Source organism: Anoplolepis gracilipes, chromosome 1 (genome assembly GCF_047496725.1).
Source record: "Anoplolepis gracilipes chromosome 1, ASM4749672v1, whole genome shotgun sequence".
NCBI lineage: Eukaryota > Metazoa > Arthropoda > Insecta > Hymenoptera > Formicidae > Anoplolepis > Anoplolepis gracilipes.
In genome coordinates, this window is record NC_132970.1 from 16,572,554 (window position 1) to 16,598,134 (window position 25,581).

General features: G+C 31.1%; 6 protein-coding genes across 14 annotated transcripts; 3 read left to right on the top strand and 3 right to left on the bottom strand.

The window, feature by feature from the left end:
• The first annotated feature begins 379 nt into the window (after positions 1-379).
• Stck (LIM zinc finger domain containing stck) lies at positions 380-3,985 on the top strand. 4 transcript variants are annotated; one of them, XM_072911370.1, is made up of 8 exons: positions 380-611; positions 1,069-1,168; positions 1,324-1,429; positions 1,650-1,762; positions 1,879-2,071; positions 2,197-2,338; positions 2,677-2,935; positions 3,266-3,985. In XM_072911370.1, exons 3-8 carry the CDS (start codon positions 1,326-1,328, stop codon positions 3,466-3,468), a joined length of 1,014 nt encoding a protein of 337 aa, XP_072767471.1. In that variant the 5' UTR covers positions 380-611; positions 1,069-1,168; positions 1,324-1,325; the 3' UTR covers positions 3,469-3,985. The 4 variants fall into 4 exon arrangements, with proteins under 4 accessions (XP_072767471.1, XP_072742830.1, XP_072758543.1 ...); XM_072886729.1 differs by having other exon boundaries at positions 1,072-1,168; XM_072902442.1 differs by having other exon boundaries at positions 381-611; positions 1,316-1,429.
• An 85-nt stretch (positions 3,986-4,070) lies between these two features.
• On the bottom strand, positions 4,071-14,194 carry Hzg (CTD small phosphatase herzog). Of its 4 annotated transcripts, XR_012046418.1 has the most exons (6): positions 12,667-14,194; positions 11,544-11,977; positions 10,844-11,029; positions 9,802-10,714; positions 8,897-8,980; positions 4,071-8,698 (listed from the first exon to the last, which is right to left on the bottom strand). XR_012046418.1 is itself a non-coding variant. In XM_072887914.1 (4 exons), the coding sequence occupies exons 1-4, from the start codon at positions 12,734-12,736 to the stop codon at positions 10,517-10,519; spliced, it is 888 nt and encodes a 295-aa protein (XP_072744015.1). In that variant the 5' UTR covers positions 12,737-14,194; the 3' UTR covers positions 8,896-10,516. The 4 variants fall into 4 exon arrangements, 2 of the variants coding, with proteins under 2 accessions (XP_072744015.1, XP_072745682.1); XR_012046376.1 differs by having other exon boundaries at positions 8,897-10,714; XM_072887914.1 differs by lacking the exon at positions 4,071-8,698 and having other exon boundaries at positions 8,896-10,714.
• A 128-nt stretch (positions 14,195-14,322) lies between these two features.
• Positions 14,323-15,745, bottom strand: LOC140665907 (coenzyme Q-binding protein COQ10, mitochondrial). 2 transcript variants are annotated; one of them, XM_072893785.1, is made up of 3 exons: positions 15,465-15,745; positions 15,172-15,376; positions 14,323-14,918 (listed from the first exon to the last, which is right to left on the bottom strand). In XM_072893785.1, the coding sequence occupies exons 2-3, from the start codon at positions 15,228-15,230 to the stop codon at positions 14,474-14,476; spliced, it is 504 nt and encodes a 167-aa protein (XP_072749886.1). In that variant the 5' UTR covers positions 15,231-15,376; positions 15,465-15,745; the 3' UTR covers positions 14,323-14,473. The 2 variants fall into 2 exon arrangements, with proteins under 2 accessions (XP_072749886.1, XP_072749036.1); XM_072892935.1 differs by having other exon boundaries at positions 15,172-15,300; positions 15,465-15,742.
• A 157-nt stretch (positions 15,746-15,902) lies between these two features.
• Positions 15,903-20,751, top strand: LOC140662727 (sulfhydryl oxidase 2). The gene is made up of 5 exons (XM_072890420.1): positions 15,903-16,042; positions 16,206-16,310; positions 16,894-17,228; positions 17,501-17,753; positions 17,826-20,751. Exons 3-5 carry the CDS (start codon positions 16,943-16,945, stop codon positions 19,252-19,254), a joined length of 1,968 nt encoding a protein of 655 aa, XP_072746521.1. The 5' UTR covers positions 15,903-16,042; positions 16,206-16,310; positions 16,894-16,942; the 3' UTR covers positions 19,255-20,751.
• LOC140664853 (probable palmitoyltransferase ZDHHC24) lies at positions 17,501-22,515 on the bottom strand. Of its 2 annotated transcripts, XM_072891656.1 has the most exons (2): positions 21,669-22,515; positions 17,501-21,562 (listed from the first exon to the last, which is right to left on the bottom strand). In XM_072891656.1, the coding sequence occupies exons 1-2, from the start codon at positions 22,272-22,274 to the stop codon at positions 21,515-21,517; spliced, it is 654 nt and encodes a 217-aa protein (XP_072747757.1). In that variant the 5' UTR covers positions 22,275-22,515; the 3' UTR covers positions 17,501-21,514. The 2 variants fall into 2 exon arrangements, with proteins under 2 accessions (XP_072747757.1, XP_072746891.1); XM_072890790.1 differs by having other exon boundaries at positions 17,501-22,515.
• A 795-nt stretch (positions 22,516-23,310) lies between these two features.
• Lamtor3 (Late endosomal/lysosomal adaptor, MAPK and MTOR activator 3) lies at positions 23,311-25,364 on the top strand. Its single transcript, XM_072911747.1, has 3 exons — positions 23,311-23,492; positions 23,971-24,198; positions 24,567-25,364. The coding sequence occupies exons 1-3, from the start codon at positions 23,484-23,486 to the stop codon at positions 24,702-24,704; spliced, it is 375 nt and encodes a 124-aa protein (XP_072767848.1). The 5' UTR covers positions 23,311-23,483; the 3' UTR covers positions 24,705-25,364.
• The last annotated feature ends 217 nt before the right edge of the window (positions 25,365-25,581 follow it).

A 25,581-nucleotide genomic window follows, 5' to 3' on the forward strand; every position in this document is an offset into this window, starting at 1 on the left:
CAGAAAAGATATATTGTGTAACAATTATTTTTATTATATTTCTTGAATACATTATTTCATGATGAATAAAAGAAATAAAAATTTTTTTTTTTTTTTCAAATATTAATAAAGCTTTGTAGTGATGGTGATTGGACACGTCAAATCGTAATAGAGGGGATGACCCACATAAAAAAATCACATACATATGAGCTCAGATCGTCTAACTGCATCATTGGTGCTTTGTATCTTCTCACACGTGATTGGCCAATTTTTGATTTGTCCATCATGTTTATATGATGGACAAATCAAAAATTACGTCTGAACTTGGCTTTAATGCGACTGTGGCAAGCTTTTACATCTCGCTGAAAAACTGCCTTAATGATTCCAAATTTGCTCTTGACATCATTTACGTCATTACTCTTGTAAGGGTGTGGCGTAGGGCAAATTGCAAAATCTGTAACACACATCCATAGAGTTCCACGTTCATTTTCATAAAAGGACATGTTACGTTCGCCGAGTTCGGATTGGCTGTCTTGATTTAAAATCTGACAGAAATATGGATGTAACAATTGTGTGACAATCACAGACACGTATTTCTTTGGCATTACATGTTTTTAATTAATTAAACAATAGTAAGTAAATATTTTTATTAAATATTTGGTTCGAAGATACACTCTATGTTAATTACAAAACATATCTCGAGAAAGTAATTTCAATTTTATTATACACATTTGTTTGTGTTAATTAAAATAAATAAATTATAAACAAAATATGGAGTAAAAATTAGTAGAATTATGAAAAGATATGTATATATATATATATATATATATATATATATATATATATATATTTATATATATATATATGTATGTGTGTGTGTGTGTGTGTGTGAAGAATATATATATTGAAAGATAAAAAAAATATACAAGAAATATATATATATAAAATATATAAGAAATATATATGAAGTAATTGAATACTAATATAGTAGATTAATTTATATTACCTTTAATTAAATTTTTAATATTAACTTCAACATATCTTTAACAGTTCCTTAATTATGATCTAGTAATATAATTTTTTTTAAAGCAGCAAGATTAAGTGCAAGTGAACAAACAAAACAAGGTGTGTGGAAATATTTCTTAATGTTCAAACGTATAATTGTATTCTTCTGTTAAAATATGCCAGGGTAAGTAGCATCTCTTTGAGGCACATATAATAGGAAATAGAGTTAAAGTCCAAGTTAATATATTCTGATATATTCAGTTTATCCATTATTTAATATAGTTAATTAATAATAGATATTTGAAATTTATGTAATGTACATTACATGCAGGGTTACAGAAATGTCATTGGATCATATGTTTTGCTCTCGCTGTAGAGAAGGGTTTGTTGCACATGAAAAGATTGTTAATTCAAATGGCGAATTATGGCATCCACAATGTTTTGTGTAAGTATACATTTATATATTTTTTATTCCTCTTTTCAATTTAGTTTTTGCAGATATTATGTACTTGGAGAAGAATTTTTCTTTTTACAAAATTGTATTTTTCTATTTTTCAATTAAGTTTCTTAAACCTTTGTTTTGCTATTTTCTACAATACACAAAAATAAAGATTATATGATTTATTTTGTGATTGAATTTCATAGATGTTATTTTATTTTGACAGATGCGCACAGTGCTTTCGGCCATTTCCAGATGGAATTTTCTACGAGTTTGAAGGATACAAATATTGCGAACATGACTTTCATGTTCTGTTTGCTCCATGCTGCGGCAAGTGTGGTAAGCTAATCTTAAAGATTTGCTTATTCCAACATATATACTTTTATTCTAAGATACTTATATGTAGAGTATAATATACTTAAATATATTTATTTAAACTATTGGTTTTATAATAGGCGAGTTTGTTATTGGCCGTGTGATTAAGGCGATGAATTCAAACTGGCATCCACAATGCTTCCGCTGCGAAGAGTGTAATGGTGAATTGGCAGATGCAGGCTTTATCAAGTGTCAAGGCAGAGCGTTATGCCACACATGTAATGCCAGAGTGAAAGCCGGCGTGCTCGGAAAACACATATGCCATCAATGCCAGTATGTTTACTTTTGCAGAAAAATTTCATTTGATAAAAAGAAATATCTGAACAATTTTTAAAAATTTTATACAATTTAAAGACAAAAAGAATTTTCTCGTCAATATTATTTTCCCCAATTTCCAGCGGAGTGATTGATGATAAACCTCTACGTTTCCGTGGCGAACTTTATCATCCATATCACTTTAACTGTACAACTTGTGGTGTAGAACTCAATTCTGAAGCCAGAGAAGTTCGTTCTCGACCTGGATACGCTGCCAATGAAATGGTAAGATTATGTGGATCAAATAATCTAATCATATAAATATATAAGAAGATATAAAGAATATTTATACATCTATATAAATTTATATAAAGAAAATATATAAAACAATGCGAACAAAATAATTTCAATCATAATTGTGTCAAAGTTTTGATAATAAATTTTAAGCAACTACAAAATAAAAATTTTTTTTTTTAAATTAATATATTAAAATTAATAATTTATATATATATATATATATATATATATATATATATATATATATATATATACACACAAAGATATCTTTTATTATTAATAAAACATTTTCATAGTCTAATATATTAATCAACTTTGTGATGTAGAACGAGTTGTATTGCTTACGTTGTCATGATAAAATGGGAATTCCAATTTGCGGCGCCTGTCGACGTCCCATTGAAGAGCGTGTAGTAACTGCACTTGGTAAACATTGGCATGTAGAACATTTCGTATGTGCAAAGTGCGAGAAACCTTTCCTAGGTCATCGACATTACGAGAAGAAGGGTCTCGCATATTGCGAGACTCATTATCATCAGTTATTTGGGAATCTTTGCTTTGTCTGTAATCAAGTTATATCTGGAGATGGTACGTTTATACTAGTGTGTGTATGATGATACATTAAAGAGATAGATTAGATAATCCAAATACAATTGATGAAATTTCATCAAGAAAAATCAATCTTATTTATAATATAAACGCAAATTGTCTTACTTTTAACTTTCTTTTAACTCTTTTTAGATTTTTTTCACATTTTATACTGTAATATTTCTTTTCAATTAATATTTAAACTTCTTAAAGTTTTTACAATTAAATTATATTGCCCTGTCAAAAGCGCGAAATCATACGTTTTCTTTTTGCATTATTTTTCTTGGGAGCATTAATAATATTTCTAATTTAACACGATATCTGTTTCAGTTTTTACAGCATTGAACAAAGCATGGTGCGTCCATCACTTTGCATGTGCATTCTGCGACCAGAAGATGAATCAGAAGACAAAATTCTTCGAATTCGATCTAAAGCCCGCGTGCAAAAAGTGCTATGACAAATTTCCGCAAGAGTTGAAGAAGCGGATGCGACGTATGTATGATCTGAATCCTAAAAGAATTCCATCAGTGTAAATACAAGTCTGACTCTTCTGTATGAATCTACAAGGATTGGTTAAATGTTCTGCGTTTATAGTGCCTTATCTGCTTAACATATTAACATAAAGAAAATATACTTAATCTTTTATATTGCATTGTAAGCTACACGGAATGTATCAAAACTGCATCACTATTCTGCAACTACAAATTCTTTGATATAATATTGTTATTTTTAATGCAATTTACAATAGAGAAACTATTAATGTTCTCAATATTCTTCTCAATTGGATATCTTGATGTAAAAAAGTATGTGCAATAGTTTTGAAACATTTTGTAAGCTAAGGCACATTGCTAATTTATATTTTAATGTGACAATAGCAGATATTTTTAATTAAATTGTATAATATATATTGTGTATGTGTATAGCTCACTCTATTTAAATATTTTTAAACTTATTTGAATTATTGTTATATTTGATACTAAATGTCCATATATACAAATCTTGATATATAAAAAAAATATAATTTATATATATAAACATGAGATAACAGAATTGTATACTTATATTTTATCAATGAGACAGAAAAAATGTACAATAAAAAAAACAATGAAATTTTTACCCCCATTAAAATAGCATGATTTATTTTTAATAAAAGTTTATTTTTCTCGTTTCTTTCTTTCGACATTTTTTCTTCGGGAAAAATCTCAACATACGTAAATTTAACGTATGATTAATGTTAAATGTCTTAAAAGTATGATTAGTATTCTAAGGTTAACGCTGCGTTTAGCGCTAAATGTAGTCAATTGATCTTGAACTTTAACGCGGTATGATAATCGATTCGGCTATATATATACATAGTTCGATGACGTCAAAAGCAAGGGAGAAATCTACAGAAATTCCCGAGATAAACTTGCGTTCTTATAAAAGCACATAGTTATGGAAAAAAAATATTTTAAAAAATAATATTAAAAATTATGAAATAAAATGAGAAAAAAAATATATATATACATATATAAAATCTTCTGTACATGTAATTGTAAAATTCTATTTGGGAACCATAATCAGATAGCCGCATTTCGTGCTAAACGCTGTCGATGTAAATAGGACCATGCTACTTTATTGTTGCGATGAAGCGGGCCTTCAACGGGTGAAAATATAAACCATGAAAAAGAAATCTTTATAAAGACAGTTCGACCAATAATAATAATATAATACAACTGTTTCTAATCTTTTACAATGCGGAAAAGCCGCGCGCAGCAGTCGCTTTTATCGCATTTTTTTTTATTCTTTCGTTTTTGTTAAGAAATTTTCTGGATTCGCATATATAAAAAAGTCTCGATTCGAATTGGCGGCCGTTTCACTCGGCGAAAGCCTCGAACGCTATTCTTTTTCTTCTTTTTCTTTTTACATATACACACACGCATACAGACATACAAATGTACATGTACACATACACACGCGCATTCTCTGCTTCTGCCGTTTTTTGAATGTATGTATATATATATATATATATATATATATATATATATATATATGTAAAAGTAAGTATATATATATATATATATATATATATATATATATATACTTTTTTTTACACATTTGTCGCTTCATTATACACAGCAAGGCAGCAGCTCGAAATCCTTGTGATTATGATTTCATAATTGAGAACATTATCGGCAATACTTTCTCACTCATGTTTCTCCTTGCTTCAATTAGATATTGACATTACGTGTTTGCGTATGAAATGTCAAATTTTCTAATTCCCAGCGTTTAGTCAGCCTCTGAAGAACTTTTGAATTTTTTAATACTTTTTTTATAAAATTTTTTAAATATTCCGAAATATTAGAATTTATTTTTCGATTTCCAGGGTAATTTAAACATAAATTTCCCATTTTTATTAGTTTTGAAACTAATTTCTTGGTTCTAGTATATTTGAATTTATTTGTGTGTAATATTATTGTGTTCTGTTGTATATCTTGCCGTTTACATTGAATTTCAAAGAAGTGCATGGTAAAAAGCTATTCTACAAATTAATAATTTATTTATTAAGCGTAATCAGTGTTTTAAATTTTTAAGATTTAATCGCAGATATATAAAATTATAAAACTAACTATTTCGGCGCGCGCATGTATTTACTTTATTAATATCATTAAAAACATTACACATATATTATGTTTATTAATATAATATAGCTAAATTATAAAAAATGTACATCTAACGTACACATTCTATTCCTTGCTAATAAATAAATAAACTATTTAATTTTTAGTTTTTTAAATGCAAACGATCGTACATATCTTTTTTATAATTATGTGTGCGTGTGTGTGTCTGATATATAAAATATTTATTTATAAAAAATAATCTATCTCTAATTCCGTTAAAAATTCCTTGAGATTACATCAGTCTAAATAAAAACAGACTTTTCATACGCAATAACGTAATAAATACATATAGTGTAGCTAAAAACTACATTTTTTAGATCCTTGAATCCTTAGATTTTTCTTTGTTATTTTGATCTGTGTATTTATGTATCTGCATGCATTCTTTATATAGCTTTAAGCCCTTGGATCTTTGGCTCTTTAAAACTTTAATCTATTCCATTTTTAAATTCCTAAACTTTTCAATTCTCACATTTCTGTAAATTTTTTATTTTTTATAATTGATTTTTCGAATTTTTTCTTGAATCTTTGGTAGGCTCTCTCAATTCTTCTGATCAAATATTTCATTTAACATTAAAATCCTAAAGACTATATCCTTAAAATCTTTAATTGTTCTATCCACAAGTCTTAATTATATCATAGATATACTATACTAATAAATTTTTTTAATTATCACACATTGTGTCAAATAATTGCACACTTGTATACATTTTTCGATTCTTACATCCTTATAGTCTCGGATTTTAGAATACTCAATTGCAATTTTAATATTATTGGCTCCTTTTCAATTGAGCAGATCCATGAATTTTATAACTTTTTTAAATTTATTTCGGTTTCCGGTCATAGATCTATGGATTCTCGGATACTTGGATTCTTGGATTATGCAGAGATTTGTACAATCGTACATACAGAGTTGTTTCGATGGGCATTATATAAAGAGAATTTTATAATACATGCGTTCGCGCACAATAACGTTTACAAGAAATATCGTTACACTTACTAAGTACAGAAGGATGGAAGAATTGGAAGCCACATCAAAAATCTCTTCGCATTAAATCTCTTCCTATTTTAAGTAAAAACGATAATTCAAACGATTAGACCTCTCTCAGAGAGTTATCGTTATTTCGATAAAATGTTACAAAGTACACAGAGTAGTTCAAAAATCTTGCTACATTATATGTGGAAGGAGAACAATTTTCTTATAAAATAATTCGAAAAAACAAATTTTTTTCTATACAAGTACTTTTGTTTTTTCGGAGTATTTTTTTTTTCAAAAACAATTTCTAATATGCATATATATATATATAATAACATACACAAACTTTTTCATTTCAACAAGTAAATTACCCTTTTCAATTTTTCTCTTAAGTGCATATTGTATCCTTGAGTCTTATTTTTAGATATTGACAATGCTACGCATGATTACTATCAGTTATATTAATACCGTTTCTAAATATGTAACATATATTATGTCCCGAATCTTACATTTTTAAATTTAAAATTTACTTATTCTTTGATAAATTTTTAAATTCTTGTAACTCAAAATCCCAAGTATCAAAAAAGTAAGATTTTCAGGAGTATTTACATTTTTAAATTAAGAATTAAAAAGTTTGGTATATGCATACTCAAATTGTTTATGTCGACAAGGAATTATTTCCTTATCAGTTGTACCATGATTTTCGATCTACCCTACATTCAAACGATGAAAAGATAAAACAGCAGACGCAGCTGAGTTTAATACGCATATACATACACACACACACATACAAGCTGATCTTGATAATTAATACTAACTCACTGAATATATCGATAATAATGTCGTTATTTTAGTGCAAGAATATAACAAAATTTACAGTTTTATCTACAATTAATTTCAGGAAAAATATTTCCTATTTAAATCGGCTCGAATGCGCCTTTACAGCAGCAGCAAAGCGTGCAGAATTTAAGAAATTTCGCTTTTTCTTGCATTAAAGTAACGACATTAACGTGGATACTTATTAATATAATGATAATAATAAAAATAATATTAACAAAGGTAAAAGCAAAATAATAACAATCTGAATTGGTTACGACAGTACAATGCACTTTGTACATTTGTTATGCTCGGTTTCAAGCAGCTGTGATCATTTACAAATTACGCGTTAGTAAATATATGCACATATGTAGGGATATTACTGCCGCTTATCTATCGCCCCTCGAGGGCTACATCTAAATTATTCTAATTTGTTAATGACATCATCGTGCTATTCGTTTCGGAATGGAGCAAGAAAATATATTAATGGTTAAATTTTTACAAAATCTAATTTTAAAATATATATTTTTTTTTCATGCATTAATACGTTTTTTTTTTAAGAAATAAGAATAAGCGACTTAAAAAAAAAAAATTACAGAACCTAAAAAATTAAAATTAATTCTTGATCGCAAGGATTAAGAATTCAATACAGCATAAATTCTTTCCTCTGTTTTATATTTCTTTCATCTTTCTGATATATTCTGTATACAATGACAATTATATGTATGTAATTAACAGCTCTGACAGTTATTAACAGTCGGCAAATTTATTCGTAATAAAAAATTGTAAATATATAAAAAGATTATTAATATTCAAATCAAGGAAATATATATAGATAGAACATATGTGAAAAATATATTGAAAACTAGTGTAAATTATGCAAATTAGCTACAGACTTCTATATTATATATTATATTATATACATATAAGTATATATATATAAAAGTCTATGAAATTATCAAACCAGTTGCCACATTTTCTTGCTCCAAGAAAACGAATACGCTCATATATAACGTAACCTCGTAGCTTGGAGGGAAAGTATGATATGCATTGGCCCAGTTCAGTTTATCAATATTGGCAACAATATGATGTGATCCATGATTATCCTTGATTAATTAATTGATTTATTTTCCTTTTTCAGTAAAATAATAAAATTTATTTATCATTTATGCCAGTCTGTGTAAAATTTCTTTGTAAATCAGTGAATATTTTTCAATAAATTTAATCAACAATCTTCAATTCTCATATCATTATTTTAAATTTGCTCAAACTTTTTGGCAAACATCAGAAAAGAATTTTACTGCTGGATAAAAACTGAAATTAATACATTCAAATATATATATATAAATCTCTAATTAAAAATATTTTACTCAAATAAATATTTCAGAAAGAAGAATACATATTATGTGTTTATTTATTAACAAGATTGATAAATAAAGTAAAAATAAAAATGTGTATGTTTAAACAGATATTATATGGAGAAAGTTTATGAGAAAAAATAGTAATACATACCCTTGCAAAATTTCAATGTCACTGTTTTAAATGCTACATACAGAGCGTTTTATAAAAGATGTGTACCAGCAGCAGGATATGTACCTAATGCAATACCAAAATGCGATATTAATAAAATGCTTAATTTGCACTCTAAATTTTTTTGAATGCTGTGAAACTTGGTCATAGATGCTTTAGAATATATGTTAGGAGTGTACTTGATAATGGCTATTAAAAAATTTAATAAATCTTACAATTGATTTTCTTTAGGATACCGATTTCTGTGCAATAGAAGACTTTAAAAATATTTTTTTGTCACCTGATTTAAGCAATTTATGGCACTCTCTATAAATTAAAAGCAAAAGTTTCCACAAATGAATATACGAAATTGTTCCTATTCCTCGGCAGTGTAAAGCGAATAGTTGCAAATCACATTGTATATTATATATATGTATACATATAAACTTGAGCTTTTTTAAATCTTAAATATAATGTTCTTGGAAAATAACAAATATCTCCCAAAAAAATTCTAGAATTTTTAAAAAATTTGATTTATATATTTAGCTTTCAAAGCTTTCGAAGCTTCAAATAGTTAAAGCTTTGGAACACACTAATGATTTTTTAAGAACAGATTTCTAGATTTCTGTAATGTTTTAACCTTTAAATGTTGGTATCCTAGATTATGTTTGAAATTCTATTTTTCCGAATGTTTTCAAACGCTCATAGATATCTATGATTTGTAACACTTAACTTAGTCTTGTATCCCTACATGTTAAAATTCAACACGTTTTGATCATTAAACTCTAATATATTTTGAAAGCTTTTATAAAAAAAATACTAGCCTTAAAAACTAATATGATAATTCAAATAAAATTTTTCCATTTTTCTTACATTGACAATTAAAATATATAAATTCCAAATTCTACCTGCTACTGTTACCCTCCTCTTTCAACGTTCTGTAAGCATTGGGTCAGAAGCATTCAAAAAATGTAGTTGGAGCATTGATGTCTTCTTTGTAATTGGATCTAATTGAATAGAAAGCTTGTAGTGTCTTGATCTGAACAGAAAAACTAAACAGCAACAGCACACAATATGGCCCATCAAATAACTCGGAGTAAGCTTTCTTCTTTCTTCATGTATTCTTTCTTGCATCTTCACATATATCCTTTTTCAGTATACAATCACCATAGTTATCCTAACTGTCGCTCTTTCTTTTCTCGCGATTTTCCTGCAAGCAATTTCTGCTATTGATGGAGATTCCATCCTTCGCTAGATTCTTTTTCTCGAACACGCGTATTATCCGTGCAGACAGGACCGATATAGTTTGTCGTCTTTAATGCCTGATGCAAAATGGAAGAACACTCGCCGCTTCGAAGCTGACTCAGTCTTCATTGCGTTTCTCGCCAGGAAGAAGGATCTCAGCAGCTATGTGTCGCTGTGTGTCAACTTGGATAATGCGCTTTTAAGGTATAGAACATTCGGCTCCGCTTAATGGAGCGGTTCTTCCAAAGGTCAACAAGGGGGGGCACTTCGAGGTTCTTCGCCACATAGCAAGTGACTCACGTGGAGCAGTCCCCTCAGGATCCTCCGGAAGGTGCATTGAGCGACAAGACTGGCTGTATTGCCAGGATTTAGATGGGGCTAGGAAGCAGCCAGCGAGCCTAATCCCGGCGGATTCTGATTACTTTGTACCGCCTGCGCGGGCACCTGATTGTAAGGATGATTGCTGTTGCACAACACTGTGTAGATATTTTCCACATTGCTGAGCTTCTCAAAGAAGGGGATTAAATCCAGTAACTCGGAATCCGTCATGTCATCAAACCAAGATGCCACTGGAACCTGTAAAAAATATAAACGGCGTTCTTATTTTTCATTATTCAATTTTAATATGCTTTTATAAAAGTGAAAAATCACAATCTATACATTAAAATAAATTTTTTTATTTTACACATTTTAAGCATATCTTACCGCGTTATCTGGATGGAAAATGTAACTGGCAGGACTATTATCTACAATAATGATTTGCTGCAAATCACGACCTAATTTGTTCAAATCCTTAACATAATTCCCTCTATGAAACACACAGGATTCTCTGAATAATCTTGCTCTAAATACACCCCATCGATCTAATAGATCTGCCACTGGGTCTGCATACTGTAACATATAACACAATAAAATAAAACATTAAACAATGAATACATTCTTTCATTGTAAAAATTTTCTTTTTACTAATAAATTAGCTCCATTACAATTTTCTTATTGTGACAAATGTTATTATCAAAATTTTTACAACAGTTAACTTTATACAATACATAAAAATAATTTCTATAAAGAAAAATTAATTAATTCTTTATGTAAAAAGATTATGGTCTTGTGTAAGATATGTAATAAAAACAAATATAGAAAATATAATTAATATAGCATTTCACAAATCTCATGCTAACTTTCTAATAATTGTTAACAAATTCAAGAAATAAAGAATTTTCACAAATTGATATAAATAATTTACATAAATAAATAAATAATAAAACATTAAACAATCTTTCAATAATCATTACATAAGAATACTTTAATTATATCAATATATAATAGTCTAAGACTTGTCTATTTTATATCATTAAATGTATATAAAAATTTTTAGTCTTTCTTTTTCGTTCTTTTAACATACCTTAGCCAAGCTTGCAGTGAACAATACACATTCGTATAATTCACCCATTCTTTGCAAAAATTCGTCCACATAAGGCCTCTTTAAGACATACACTTGGTGTACCGTTCCATCAATCTCTACAGGAACAACAAAGTCCGCATTGTTGATTGGTTTGAAAGAACTATGCACCAGGGTCTCATCCAAATCGATTACCATGCACTTCTTGTGCATGTCTTGATGTCTGACTGGTGGTAGAAGGAATCTTGGAGATCCGGTGCCTGGTGGCGGTGAGCCACGACCGTCTCCCTGTAGAGAGCTCGACTTGGAGCTCTTCGAACTGCCACCCCGACCCCTTCCAAAGCAGCAGAGCAGAGAGCGCAAGAGTCCGCGCCCCCTTGGCTTCTTGCTGCTCGATGGACTATTGCTGGCTGCTTCATTCTCTCGAGGTAATTGAGCTATATTGCGCAAAAAAAAAAAAAAAAAAAAAAAAAGAAAGAAAGCATTAAAAACTTGTTAGCACAAATACACATATATTTATTCAATTAAATTTTACCACAACAGTGGTTTTAAACAGTTGTAATTTATAGTAATCGCAAGATATCCTTGATATAAACTTTGAATTAAATTATCTTAAGACTCAATCATTGATAACAATAATTTTAAACTAAGAAGCTCTTAGTTTACATAGAATAAAGACATTTGTATCTCATATATTATAGAAATGACATTACTGCGATTAACCTTTAATAGTGAATTTTTTTTTGCTGCTCTCTTTAGATTACCTTTAGAGGATTTGCTCAAAGCACATGAAAGGTTAAAGGGCATGACATAGTAAAGGAAATAAAGAAATTTGCGACACTGTTTATGGAGAATGGGAGCAGGATGACAAGGGGTTGAAAGAGATGGCAAAAGCGAGATGAGGAGCAGAAGGGGATAAGGAACGGTAAACGGAGACGGACAAAATCGTTCGCAGAGGTAAAAAAAAAGAAGATAGAAGGAGCGGTAAAGAATTAGACGAGATTTAGGAGAGAGAAACGGCGGGGGTTGCCGTAACAGGTGCAAGGGCAACGAAACCCCGGCATCTGGCGGAAAGTTTCGGCGAGCGCGAGAACGAGGACGACGGTTGTACGAGACTGATACGCACCTTTCTCGCTGTTGAATGCGCCTAGCTCGTCATCCCGCGACACTTGGGTGATAATGGACGATGCGTCCATTTAAACATTAGTCGGTGGTCCCTGCGTGCACGATCGCGAATTCCGTTAACGCGCGCGCGCGCGCGCCAGTCGACGGACGGACGGACGAGCGTGCGAGCGTGCGAGCGAGCGAGCGAGTGAACGGGTTAGCGCGCGCGCGAGAGACACAGATAGAAAGAGAGAGAGAAAGAGAGAGAGAGAACACGATGATTCTCCGTGAGCGAGACGGAGAGTCTCGATTGGCACGCGCGTGCGAGAAAAAAAGTGAGAGAGCGCGACGCACACACAAGCTAACCTCACTCTCTCGCTCGCGTCACTCCCCCCCCCCCACCACTACCACTACCACCACCACCACCACCGCGTCACTGCCTCCGTCGCCGTCGTTCCCCTATTTTCCCTCCCGCTTCGTAGATCCCCGTACGACGAATGGAGACGCATAAGCGCAGGAATGACACATACACACACAAACGTAACACCACCGATTTTGCGTGAAAAGCGCGTGTATGTGTACTATGTACAAACACCACACGAACTAGATCAACTGCGAGCGCTTGAACCGAAGCGATGATTCCTGCAAATTCCTGTCGGTCGCAAGTTGTCGACGTTGTCGACGACGACGACGACGGCGACGACGACGACGACGACGATGATGGATGATGATGAATCGGAATGACGCTGCGAGCCACGTCGGGCGTCTTCGTTCTCTCCAGTTCTCTCGGAACGCGTGCATACACGTGCGCACTACGTCATTTCTCGCCGCTCTCGCGGTAGCTCTCCGGGGACGCGCGCGCCTTTCCTTTTTCACGCGCCACACCTATCGCCCATTGCGCAGTTCATTGCTATTCATTCCATGAACGGTGCATCGCCTCGGCATGGTTTCGCTTCGTGGAACGTGGGGCGACGTGATTCAACACGTATACGTGCTTTCGGCTCGCGCGGACACGGCAATTGTCCAGTCTACGCGCGCTACTGCGACGTACAAAACTTGGCCATGTTGTCGACGGCGCCTGGCCTTGAGCCACGAATGAAAGTCTACTTTTCGAAATGGATCGACACGTATAGCTTCATCCTTGTGGCCGCGACACGGGTGTCTTGACATAGACAATTTTCACGCGCGTAAAGGTGCCTTTTCACGAGTCGCTGAAACCGATTGTTTGAGCGACAAAAATGATCACGTGACAACTTTTGTCGCTGAACTATTACAGCGGTAATTTTTGTACATGAAAAGGGTAGCAGTAACAAAATTGAAAGTTGAGACAGATTTTGCGTTATTTTTGCGTAATTGAAGAATCAGTTATATTAACTTATATATTACGCGATGGCTTCTAGAAAAAACAAAATATTACAATTGGCTACTAAATTGTAATCGTATGATTTGAGAAAATGAAATCAACTTTAATAAATGATATCATTTTTGCCATTACTTTGCTGTTGATAGATCAAACTCGATAAAGATATTATTCTAAAAAAAAGTTTTGAGTTGCGGAAAAGAAAATGATTTTTTAAAAATGTAGTTATATTATGAAAAATAAATTGAGAAGTTGAAAATAAATCATTTTTAATAAAACTATTGAAGTGGAATTGATACTAAGTTTTATAAATTATCAGCCTTTATAATTACACCACTGATATAACAAAACAAATTTTGAACAAATTTATATACGCTCATTTTAAAGACACCTTGATAATAATAAATTTATTAATTCATATATAAAAACAAATTATCTATATTCAATTATCTATATAAATGGGTTCTAATCATCTTTGCAGTTGTACTGCCTTTAAACATGGCTTGCCATACCTTCTTTCAGCTTCCTCGAGGAAAGCATTCTCCATCTGTCTTACAATCTCATTAAAAAATAGATTCGAAAAATGAGAATAAATAGCAGACTTGAATTGAAAGGACAAGGAGAAATCAATCACACATGTTTCGGAATTGTTTTTCAGCCCAGGACTAAAAAGCCACAGCGTATTCAAGTGATCGAACAATCTACCGTCTCTACATTCTGCTTTAACTATTCTTGGATACACCATAGTCACCTTTGAACTGTAACTTTCGTTTATAGGTGGGAATCCTATTACTAGATTGGCCTTCAGGAAGTCTTCAGTTTTTAGAGTAATTTCAGATTTCTTGCAAAAAGGTATAAAGTCCTTGTAATTTCCTACATCAGCAACCACATAATACATTTTCTCCATTGAAAACCTAAATATAATGAGTACTGCATTATATTAATGTCATTTTTAATAGCACAATTTGCATTAAAATCCATAACTTAAAATTATTATTAATTAATAAATAAATATATCAAAATTTCAAACAAATAATTTACAATATAAAATATGATTTAATATCATTCTCTAGAAAATAATATAAAAAAGCAAATGACAATAAAAATAAATAAGAATGACAAAATAAAATATGTTGTAAAAGATCTTTTAATACTTTTTCTTATTACCCTACTAATTTGCGACCTTCATATTCTTTGGTTTTATAATTTGCTTCTGTTCTGTACATTCTCCATAAAGTCCACTTATTAGAATCATACCTCCATGGCAATGTCAATTGTTTTAGAAAAGCTGCATGCCTAAAGTTTTTTTTTACATACAACTGAATGTGTGATAATAAATTATTTCAAATTTAATTTAAATTATTAACATCGTCTGAAAACAAGCATTGTTTTCGGCAGAAGAATTTAACTAAATTGTCATATATAATTTCATCGAAGTAAAATTCCATGCAATACGTTACCTGCACATGTCGAGTATATAAAATACTCAATTATGTTGTAATATTTGACGATTTGCATTTAACTTTGACAAATCTAAATTTTATAACCTTAAAAATCCCCCTATTACATCACGATTACATTTATAACTTCAATGTCATCTTATTTAACTATCTATAATCGTTTTTAATAATACGTAATCATGTGTTGTAATCATTTTCATTTTCCTAATTTATGCATGTAACAAATCTAATACCATAAGTGTGTTCGAAATACTGAAACTCAAATTGTCGATATATAAATATATTTAGCAGAAGAGGTTTAAAGATAGACCAAAATAGGTAGACACAAAAGTGGAATGCATCGGAATGCGATCTTGTTCGGTTCCTTTCGGGTAGACTCGATTCGGCTCGGTAGTTTTATATCTATGTACATACATATATTCTTTTGTTGTAAATCTTCACGTTATCGCGGAATAGGCTCTGTCTGTGTATTTTATATATCTATGGTCTTAGTTTGTTTTCATCGTTAGAACTTTTTCCATAAATATATTACATAAGTAATATATCTATAATTTTTTCTTCTTTTACTTATATAAGAGGTACGTATATAGAATTAATTGATATAACCTTACTATTTTTATGCGTCGGACAAGTCATTGAATGTCAGATTTAGGTTATGTTTGATTGTGTAATGAGAAAGATCAGTATCCTGTATATATGCATAAATCAATGTAAATTAGTAAATTACACTTTTAATATTAGAAGGGTAGAAGCAACGAAGGTTCCACTGTCATTCGACGTGTCAAGTGTCAATCGACTAGGACGTATACGTAAAAAAATACGGGATAACGCGCAGATTACACGCAGGTATTATTGTGCGTCCGTATTGTATTACATTTTTAATATAATCAAATTTGCGAGAGTATTGTATTGCTCTTATGAAATTTACGTGTTTATTTATATGTTATTTGAGTAAATTCTTCTCGCGTATATCTAAGTTATATATAGGTTTGGAGTAAAGCTTTTTTTACTTATATTTAAAAAAATATAATATAAAAATATAATTATAATGCTTCAAAATTATTAACTGCATTTTTTCATAATTATTTTAATTTAATTTAATTTTAAGGTTTTTTTAAGAAAAATTGTTTTTATTTTCGCACGCTTTTTCAATTTATATTTTTATATTTAAGATTGATATCAAAATTTTGCATTATTATTACATAAAATTAATTGAAGAATATAGTTTTGTTTTTTCTTCTAACACTTAATTGTGCTCGAATTTTCATAGTCATTAATTACTTAAGTTTAATTTATTATTATTTTTAAATCATTTATTACTTAAAAATTAATTAAAAACATTTTCATGTCAAGTTATGTTAAAAGATATTTAATTAATGCCTCTACAGTTTAAAATGGATATTTAATTTAGAAAATTAATTAATTACAGGAAAAGGAGATAATATTCTAATGTCAATTATTAAAAGTATAAAAAGAAGATGGAGCTAGATATAATTGGGATTGTATTAAAATTGTGGCTATTGAATACTTTGATGATAAACTGCTGCAGTGCAGCAGTACCTTTTAAGGATCATTATAAAAATCTGATAGGTGGTCAAGGCTTGTATAATGCCAGCGACGATGTAGTAATTCTGAATGCCACAAACATAAAAACAAATATTTATGGCAGCACTAGGAGTTGGCTAGTTGAGTTTTACAACAGCTGGTGTGGCTTTTGTTATAGATTCGCGCCAACTTGGAAAGCTCTGGCGAGTGACATTCTTTGTAAGTTTTCTGTTGCGAGTTAAGTAAACAGCTAAGGAAAAAAGATTGTTAATAAACTTGTTAAACTGCATACTTGATAGCAGTTTCGAATTTGATTAGAATAGAAAAGTGTGTCAAAATACTTGTAGGCAATTTTTTTATTTGTATAGATTTGTATTTTTTTTTATTTGTATTGTATATTATAAAATACATTATAATAATTAAAAAAAAGATTTAAGATTCTCAAAGATATTTAAGAAAATATGATTTAAAAAATTGTAAATTTATTTCAGCTTGGAACGACATTGTCGTAGTTGCGGCAATAGATTGCGCCGAGGATGACAATAATCCAATTTGTCGCGAATACGAGATCATGCATTATCCAATGTTGAAGTATTTTTCCGTGAATGCGCATCCACCGTCTTTAGGTTTAGTGATAGAAAAGGGGGACAACATTGATTCGGTGAAGCATAATTTGATTAACAGACTCCAGACGGAACAGCAAGAAGGACGAGGATCCACGTGGCCTAACATTACACCATACAGGTAACTTTCCATAGCTATTTCCTAGACTGTTTGTTGCAACTGTATTGCAAATAAAAAAAAAATCTATTGCAGGAACGTTGAAATAACGGATATATGGAGGACAACGTCCAATAATGTAAGGTATTTTTTTTTTATTTTCGAGAATACGGATTCCCACTTGGGCACGGAAGTCATTCTTGATCTGCACAGAATCAGTAGCTTGCAGATACGCAGGGTAACCTCCGATAATGAACTATTATGCGTGATGAACAAAGTTACCAAATTTCCGACTTTGATAGCCTTTGGGCGCAATGAGTCGCAAAGAGTCGTTAATGTGAGAGTATCGTCGAGAGAAGGAGTGCGACGGGCTATTAAGGATTACGTAATCGCTAGAGGAGTTACTATCGACGAAACGATAGGTACAACAGTGACCCACGATACGGTGCAAAATGCGGAGAACGTACAACAAACAACAATTGGAGAGATTGTCAAGTCTCGTGAGGAACAGGAAGAACAACATTCGAAAAAAACTCACGATTATTTATACCAACTCGATCTAGAGAACGCATTGCGTTATTCGATGAACAACGAGATATCCCTAACTACGTCGATAGACGGCGAGAAAATGGACGCCTTACGAAAATACCTCGCGATACTGACAGCGTATTTTCCTCTACGACGTAGTAACACATATCTAGAGGTGATACGCGACGTCGTTGGGAGCAGGACCACCATGACCGGTGAAGAATTCAGTCAGCTGGCGAAGACAACGGAGGAAGAAATGTCGCCGGTGTACTCGGCACCGGCTCATCAGTGGATAGGATGCAAGGGTAGTACGAATTCATACCGAGGATATCCCTGTGGATTGTGGACCATGTTTCATATGTTAACGGTGAACTTTGCGCTGGAACCGAATAAGGTTCCTCAAACAGATTTCTTGCAAGATCCTGCGGCGGTGCTGCGAGCGATGCATGGCTATATCGGAACGTTCTTCGGATGTGCCGACTGCGCTGTACATTTCGTAGGGATGGCCGACAAGAATAAGATATTCGACACGCGTACCAGAGACGAGGCCGTGCTCTGGTTGTGGCGGGCACATAATGAGGTGAATGCTCGATTGTCGGGTGATGCTACAGAGGATCCCAAACACAAAAAAATACAGTACCCGGCGGCTGAGCATTGCCCTACATGCAAATATGTTAACGGCAGTTGGAATGAAGAAGAAGTTCTGCAATATCTGAGAACCAAGTATAGCTACAGCAGCATCAAATATGACGGGATTAGTAACTACGATAGCGATGTCAGCACGATCAATGTGGGCAATGGTTCAAGAGTTAGATTGGAGAGACTCGCCAAGGAGAAACACACCACCGCTTTCGGCTGGGACTTAAATGTATTCGACATCAGCATCTGTGTAGTGTTATACGTTACTTCAGCAGCGATACTTGTACTAGTATGCATTAAGTTTGCTGTTAAGAGAAGTAAGAAGAAGAGCCACATTAGTCTGTTGCCCAAAGTATGATCTTTTCTTCCTTACACACTTTGTGCTACGCATAATCGTCGTCGTGCAATATTTCTGGACCAGTAAACATTATTTAGCTCATCTCAATTCTAATTTAAAAAACCGGTAAGGCACACATTTTCAGGTTGTGATATGCTTCAATTATAATGATTATTTCACAATGGGATATTGGTAAAAAAAATCTATAGTTAAAAATAGTAACAAAACAATATTTTTTCAAACAAAAATCGAAATAATGCCTCTCATATATTTCGTTTTCACGACTTTTGGATAAGAACTAAAATATTGCAAAATCGATCTTAATAATAATCTTTATAATAATTTATTTTTTAATCTTCTCGTCTCGTCCAAAGATATTTTTTTACCATGATTGTTCTTTACTATGATTCCTATGATTGTTTAAGTTTGCCTTGTGAAAGAATGCCAAGAATATAAAGATACGCCTAATACATATAGTCAACGAAATAAGAATAAATTATAAGTATATACAGTCTCTCTCTTAAATATACGAAACACGATTTAATGTTATATAGTGATATAATATTTCCTCGTTTCATGATACATGCTCAGACTAGTTGCCATCAAATAAAGCAGCCTTCTTTATCTTCCAAAAATTTTCATAAATCTTTTTGATGGCTTTTTAAAGGCAAAAGTGATATAAAAATAAGATTAATTGACAGAGATTAAAATAATTGGTGTCAAAGTTAGAGCCAGTTGATTATGTCGATCATTCACTGTTATAAAATGAAGTTTTTCATGAAACAAGGAGATCCACACATACATAATAATAATAATCTTGCCACGTTGTTTGACACGTATTAAAATAGTATATTTATAATTGTCATAAAATCCTATATCATCAAAGATTGTAAAATGTGGATAGTTCTTTTTACTTGACACACAATGAGTGTCACGGCTGACTCTTTATCGAAATTGTATAATTATATATTGCAATTATATATTATACATATTAAACCTTAAACAGTATAAAAATAATAAAACTAATTAATTACCACAGGATATACAAGAAAAAAAGACAAATGTAACAGAACTCTTATTTTCCTATTTTATATAATAGCTTGTAGCTTCCAGAAACATTTGTCTGCACTTTCCTTTTATATTTTTATACTATTACTTTTATACATTTACAAGTTTATACTGTTTAGGGTAAACTGTTAGATGTTCAAGAAAAAAAGAGAAACCATGTTGATGTGCAATTAAATATTAAACGTTCAAAATATTGGATTATATAAAGATTAATCTTTGACCAGTTTACCGTAATTACATTTAAATAATTACAGAGATTATATAAAAAAAATGTGATTTGTGATTTCGATATGTCTAATATTTGGAGGAAAGTCAATCTTTCATGGATAATATTTCGTTTTCGTGTAAATATAAGGCTGCCAAGAAGAAATTACTTCTTTACTGATATATATTCTAAGCTATCATCTTTCTTATACAGATTTTTATAATAAAATATAATATACAATTAAATATATATTGTTTCTGTATTTAAACACAGTAATAATCAATATATTTCATAAAATCCAATGTACAATCGAATATATATTCCTTCTGTGTTTAAACACAGTAATAATCAATATATTTCATAAAATCCAATGTACAATCGAATATATATTCCTTCTGTGTTTAAACACAGTAATAATATATTTCACTCTTATGAATGTGAAGATTAGAGTTTCCTCTCTTATCAAATAATAAAACTAGATAATAATTAAAGAAAACAAAAACAAACTTAAAAGTTCTTTTTATATTTATTTAATTTAAAAAAATACACACACACAAAAGAGAGGTAACAAGTAATATTTATATTACAGAATCTCAATATGTATATAGAGCTTTAGATGTAGTGTGAAAGAATTATGTAATGGTCTGTGTGTGCAATTTAATAAAATAATGTAATATTATCCATTACTTACTGATATAAATCTTATTTACAATAGTTATAAAGAACAGTTCAATATATATGATATACATTTAAAAGTATAGCGAGATAAATAGTAACCTTTAATAATTTTTGGTTAAAAAAGTGATCTATTCAATAGTAGAATTAATTTTTACTATCTCAGTCATTAAAGTTACCTTTGACGTTTTTAATAAATGCTCGTACATTGACACATTCTATTCAAACACATTTTAGAAGAATTGTATAGCACTCAATCTTTCTTTGAACACAAGTGATGCCACGAGACTCCATCATGAGGTAACTGTGATTTAACATAAGGAAGTAGCCATGCTAAATACCATCGTTCTCCAAACACCTCTCTAACATTGTCTTTCCAACCTATATCATACGTAAAATCTTTCTTATTGCTCTCATTACTCACGACGCCTCTGAGAATCAAATTAACATGATAAATAAACAATACTCCAGTGTACAGAGTACCCACTGCTGACACGACGTACAGCAACAGGTAGAACTGATCGATAGAACTGTCAAAGCCGAAGAAGAAGATGGCCACGGGAAAGACCATTTTAATGATAGACATCGGAAACTCGAAGGACGTTCTGCTCCAGATGAAGAAGCTGCCGTAGAAGAAGGCGTACGCCGCGCCGAGGAACAGATAAGACAGAAACATGACGAAGTATCTGTGATTGTGATAGCCGACGCAACATCCAGTGAACACGCAGTGGTGATCCCGCTTGAGGATGCAAATGTCACAGGTGTTGCAGTGCCAGGATCGCGGCGGTGACAGGCACTCGCAGACGGCGCACAGCCTCCAGCCGTCCGCGGCTCTCGCCGTGCTTACGGGCACTATACACCTCTTGGTGCTGGTGTCGCACAGCACCGTGTACGTGAAATTACCTACGATGTTTAACATGATGAAATTACCAAGGACGAAATGGAGAGAGTACAGTAGAATCTCATTATTGTATAATGTCGGTAGCACTATCCACAATCCGAACCAGTACATCAGAGGCACTATGACCAACACGAAGATCATCGACAGCAGATCGCCGATAGAACGTGGCCATATCTTTTTTCGGATTATCATCGTTGCACATTCGTTTAATTTTGCCTGAGCCTTTTATTAAGAGTAACGTCTATTTTTGTTTATGCTTCCAACTTTGAGAGTTATCTCGCAGACATTTACATCTACATTGTTTCTTTTTCTTTCATTTATGTTCAATTATTTTTTCTGCCTTTACAACTAAGACTAATAAAGTTTATATTTAACCAACTCCAAAGGAGTAATATCTAATGTTTACACTCTGGTTTACGCCATTTTGAAAACTGGAGTGTTGGCGGATTCAGCGGACTCAACAGCTTAGTAGCTACTTAGTAGCAATCGAACGTGATTGGTTCTTACTTTTAGAACTTTGTTGGTTCTAAAAGTAAGAGCCAATCACGTTCGATTGCTACTAAATAACTATTAAGGTACCTTTTCATGCTGACGCTCGACGCTCATTTTTGGCGTCTAAACAGATCACGTGATCAAAATTGACGAATTGGTATTTTTATTTTTGGTCACGTGATGTCGCGTGTTTTGACGCTGAAAATGAGCGTCAGCATGAAAAGGCACCTTTAAACTGTTGAGTCCGCTGAATCCGCCCATTGATAATCATCATCGCTTTTCCGCGATGTTGATTGGTTGTCTCGCTGTCCCGTTGTCAAGTGCTTTATTGCGACTTGTTTCGCACGTGTCGTCTACAGCTGTCAAATTTTGACAGTTTGTGTGACAATTTGTAAAAAAATTAAATTAAAAAAAGTTAAAAAAAATTAAAGAAAACGAAGAAGAAAAAAAGAGAGACAAAAGAAAGATACATATATTATATATGTATGTATTGCATATGATAAACCTATGTATTTTAGCGCGCGCTTAAAATGTTCTAGTAAAACAAAAAAACGTAAAAAAAGAAATAAAGATTTCAATTAAATGTTATTAAAAACAGAACATTCTGGGAACTGCAAGTAAAAAATAAATAGTAATAAAAAAGTATAACAAATCTATGGATCATATTTGTTACGATAGAGAGAAAGAGAGAGGGAGAAAGCCGAGATTTTGACAAAGGTAGAATATGAAACACGAACAGACCTTACGAAAACGTCATAGCATGATTGCACATGCGCAAACGCATCTTTAGTCACAACGCGATACGGTTATCAACAAAAAACAGATGATAACGCTCAACATCGACGTACGCGTCTGAAGAAAATAAATTCTTTCGATTACTTGTCGTTTAATTCGACCTTCGTGAAAAAAATGACAGTTGTAAGTTGAATTTTTTTGCAGAGAAAAATGTAATCTCTTGCATTTAAGGTTATGTGTGTTTTGTTCTAAATCACGTAAAAAATATACCTTTTTTATACATCAACAAAAATTCGTATTACTTTTTAATAATGCGGTAAAAAAAAGAAATTTTATCGATTATGCACGTATGGGAACAAATTAATAAATACTTTTATAATTCTTTTTATCCTTAAGTTTTACAATAAAAATAAAGCGTATTTTAAATTTTTTTTCATTGTATAAAAATATTAAAATCAGTAAATGAATTATTTATGCGAGAGATGTTTTGTATTTCAAATTGTTTTCTTGTGTATATTTAACACAAAATGTGAAATACACCTTTGTTAACATTTTCTTTACTCGACATTATTCTATTGATATGACAATTGAAGTAAGTTACATATTACAATTAGTTAATTATCAGATTTCTCAAATTACTTGGATGCTTTTTTGTTTTTAGGAATTGAAAAAGTTTCTCTATGAATTATTAAGCAATGTGGAAGGTCTGCACAGCATATTAATTACAGACAGAGATGGAGTACCTGTTATATCTGTAGCTGATGAAAAGGTCCCAGAATTAGCCACAAGAGCTAGTTTCTTATCTACTTGTGGAATGGCTACAGATCAAGGAAGTAAATTGGGTCTTGGAAAAAACAAAACTATTATATGCATGTACAGTAATTATCAGGTAAATACATATATATATATATATATATATATATATATATATATATATATATATACACAATAATTATACAAATTATAAAAGTATTTATGTTCATATATAAAATTTTGCTTGAAAACAATCAGAAAAATTATAAAATATTAAAAGGATACTTATTAGTAAATACATTAGTGGAAATAGTTTATATTATTTGATAAAATAATGCATAAAATATTTAATTTTTTTTATGTAATTAATAATTGAAAACTTATATAAATTATATAAATTATTCTGTAGATTTTATTTTTATAAACATAATTTTGTTTCACATGATTCTTTACTTATCATTTGGATATTGAAAAACTTAAGACGTTTTTTAAATCCATTCTCAGGTAGTCCAGATGAATAAGTTACCACTGGTTGTTAGTTTTATTGCTAGTCATAATTGCAACACTGGTCATATATTATCGTTGGAAAATAAGATTGATCCTATTCTATGTAGTTTAAAAAATGCAGTAGTGGAAGCCTGATGGTTACCTGTTGTCCATTATGGGTGATAAATGTTGAGCGTGGATCTCAAATCTATGTACTGTTGTAAATGTGAATGAACATTATTGATCTTGCATTAAGCTATTTTTTCAAGGATAACAAGTCTGTTTTGTTTCTAAATGTTTGCGCTTTTTTATAATACTGAAAAGTACATTTTATATGCGTGAGAGAGAAAGAAATAAAATGTTATTGTATATATATATAATATCTTAAAATAATATGCTTCTCTACAGAAAAGTTCTTTTGAGAACTTCAGAGATACTTTTGAAGTTAAAATGTTAATAATTAATTCAAAGAAAATATGCACTTTTTTCTCTTTTCTTTTTTTTACTATAAAATACTGTTATTTGCTATAACTTGTCAATTTATGATATTCAACTACTTAATAAATAAAACATTAAGAAAAACGTTCTGAAAATTGATAGATAATAAGTTTGAGAAAAATCTTTGTATAAAACTTTAAGAAACATTTAAATATATAGCAGTAATAGTATACAATTTTTGTGAGGATATTCTATACAGCATCTTTTATAGAATCATTCCAATGTAATAATGAACTAAATAATTGAATTTAATAAGCAAAAGATATTTAAGAATATTTGGAAAATTAATTTTATATCAATAAAAATATTTACTTAACCACCTAAATAGTGTATTTAATGTATTTAGTGTAGTTAGTGATTATGAATAATGAAATTGTGAGATTATTTAAGATTATAAGATTTATCATATTTGTGCAATCGAAACATAAGAAGAAGAAGATATTATTCTTACAATTACATAAATTGATCAACCATCATGGTGAATATTGAATCAATTTAAATTCATGTAGTATATCTTACTTTTATTTATTGAATA

Coding starts and splice junctions, on each gene's coding strand:
- Stck (XM_072902442.1), top strand. Junction 1,763..1,878: donor TCCATGCTGCGGCAAGTGTG/GTAAGCTAATCT, acceptor GTTTTATAATAG/GCGAGTTTGTTATTGGCCGT. Junction 2,936..3,265: donor TCAAGTTATATCTGGAGATG/GTACGTTTATAC, acceptor TATCTGTTTCAG/TTTTTACAGCATTGAACAAA.
- Hzg (XM_072887914.1), bottom strand. CDS start 12,736: ATGGACGCATCGTCCATTATCACCCAAGTGTCGCGGGATGACGAGCTA. Junction 11,978..12,666: donor CGCATTCAACAGCGAGAAAG/GTGCGTATCAGT, acceptor TGCGCAATATAG/CTCAATTACCTCGAGAGAAT. Junction 11,030..11,543: donor TCACTGCAAGCTTGGCTAAG/GTATGTTAAAAG, acceptor TATATGTTACAG/TATGCAGACCCAGTGGCAGA.
- LOC140665907 (XM_072892935.1), bottom strand. Junction 14,919..15,171: donor GAAGGTCGCAAATTAGTAGG/GTAATAAGAAAA, acceptor CATTATATTTAG/GTTTTCAATGGAGAAAATGT.
- LOC140662727 (XM_072890420.1), top strand. CDS start 16,943: ATGGAGCTAGATATAATTGGGATTGTATTAAAATTGTGGCTATTGAAT. Junction 17,229..17,500: donor TCTGGCGAGTGACATTCTTT/GTAAGTTTTCTG, acceptor AATTTATTTCAG/CTTGGAACGACATTGTCGTA. Junction 17,754..17,825: donor CCTAACATTACACCATACAG/GTAACTTTCCAT, acceptor AATCTATTGCAG/GAACGTTGAAATAACGGATA.
- LOC140664853 (XM_072890790.1), bottom strand. CDS start 22,274: ATGATAATCCGAAAAAAGATATGGCCACGTTCTATCGGCGATCTGCTG.
- Lamtor3 (XM_072911747.1), top strand. Junction 24,199..24,566: donor GCATGTACAGTAATTATCAG/GTAAATACATAT, acceptor ATCCATTCTCAG/GTAGTCCAGATGAATAAGTT.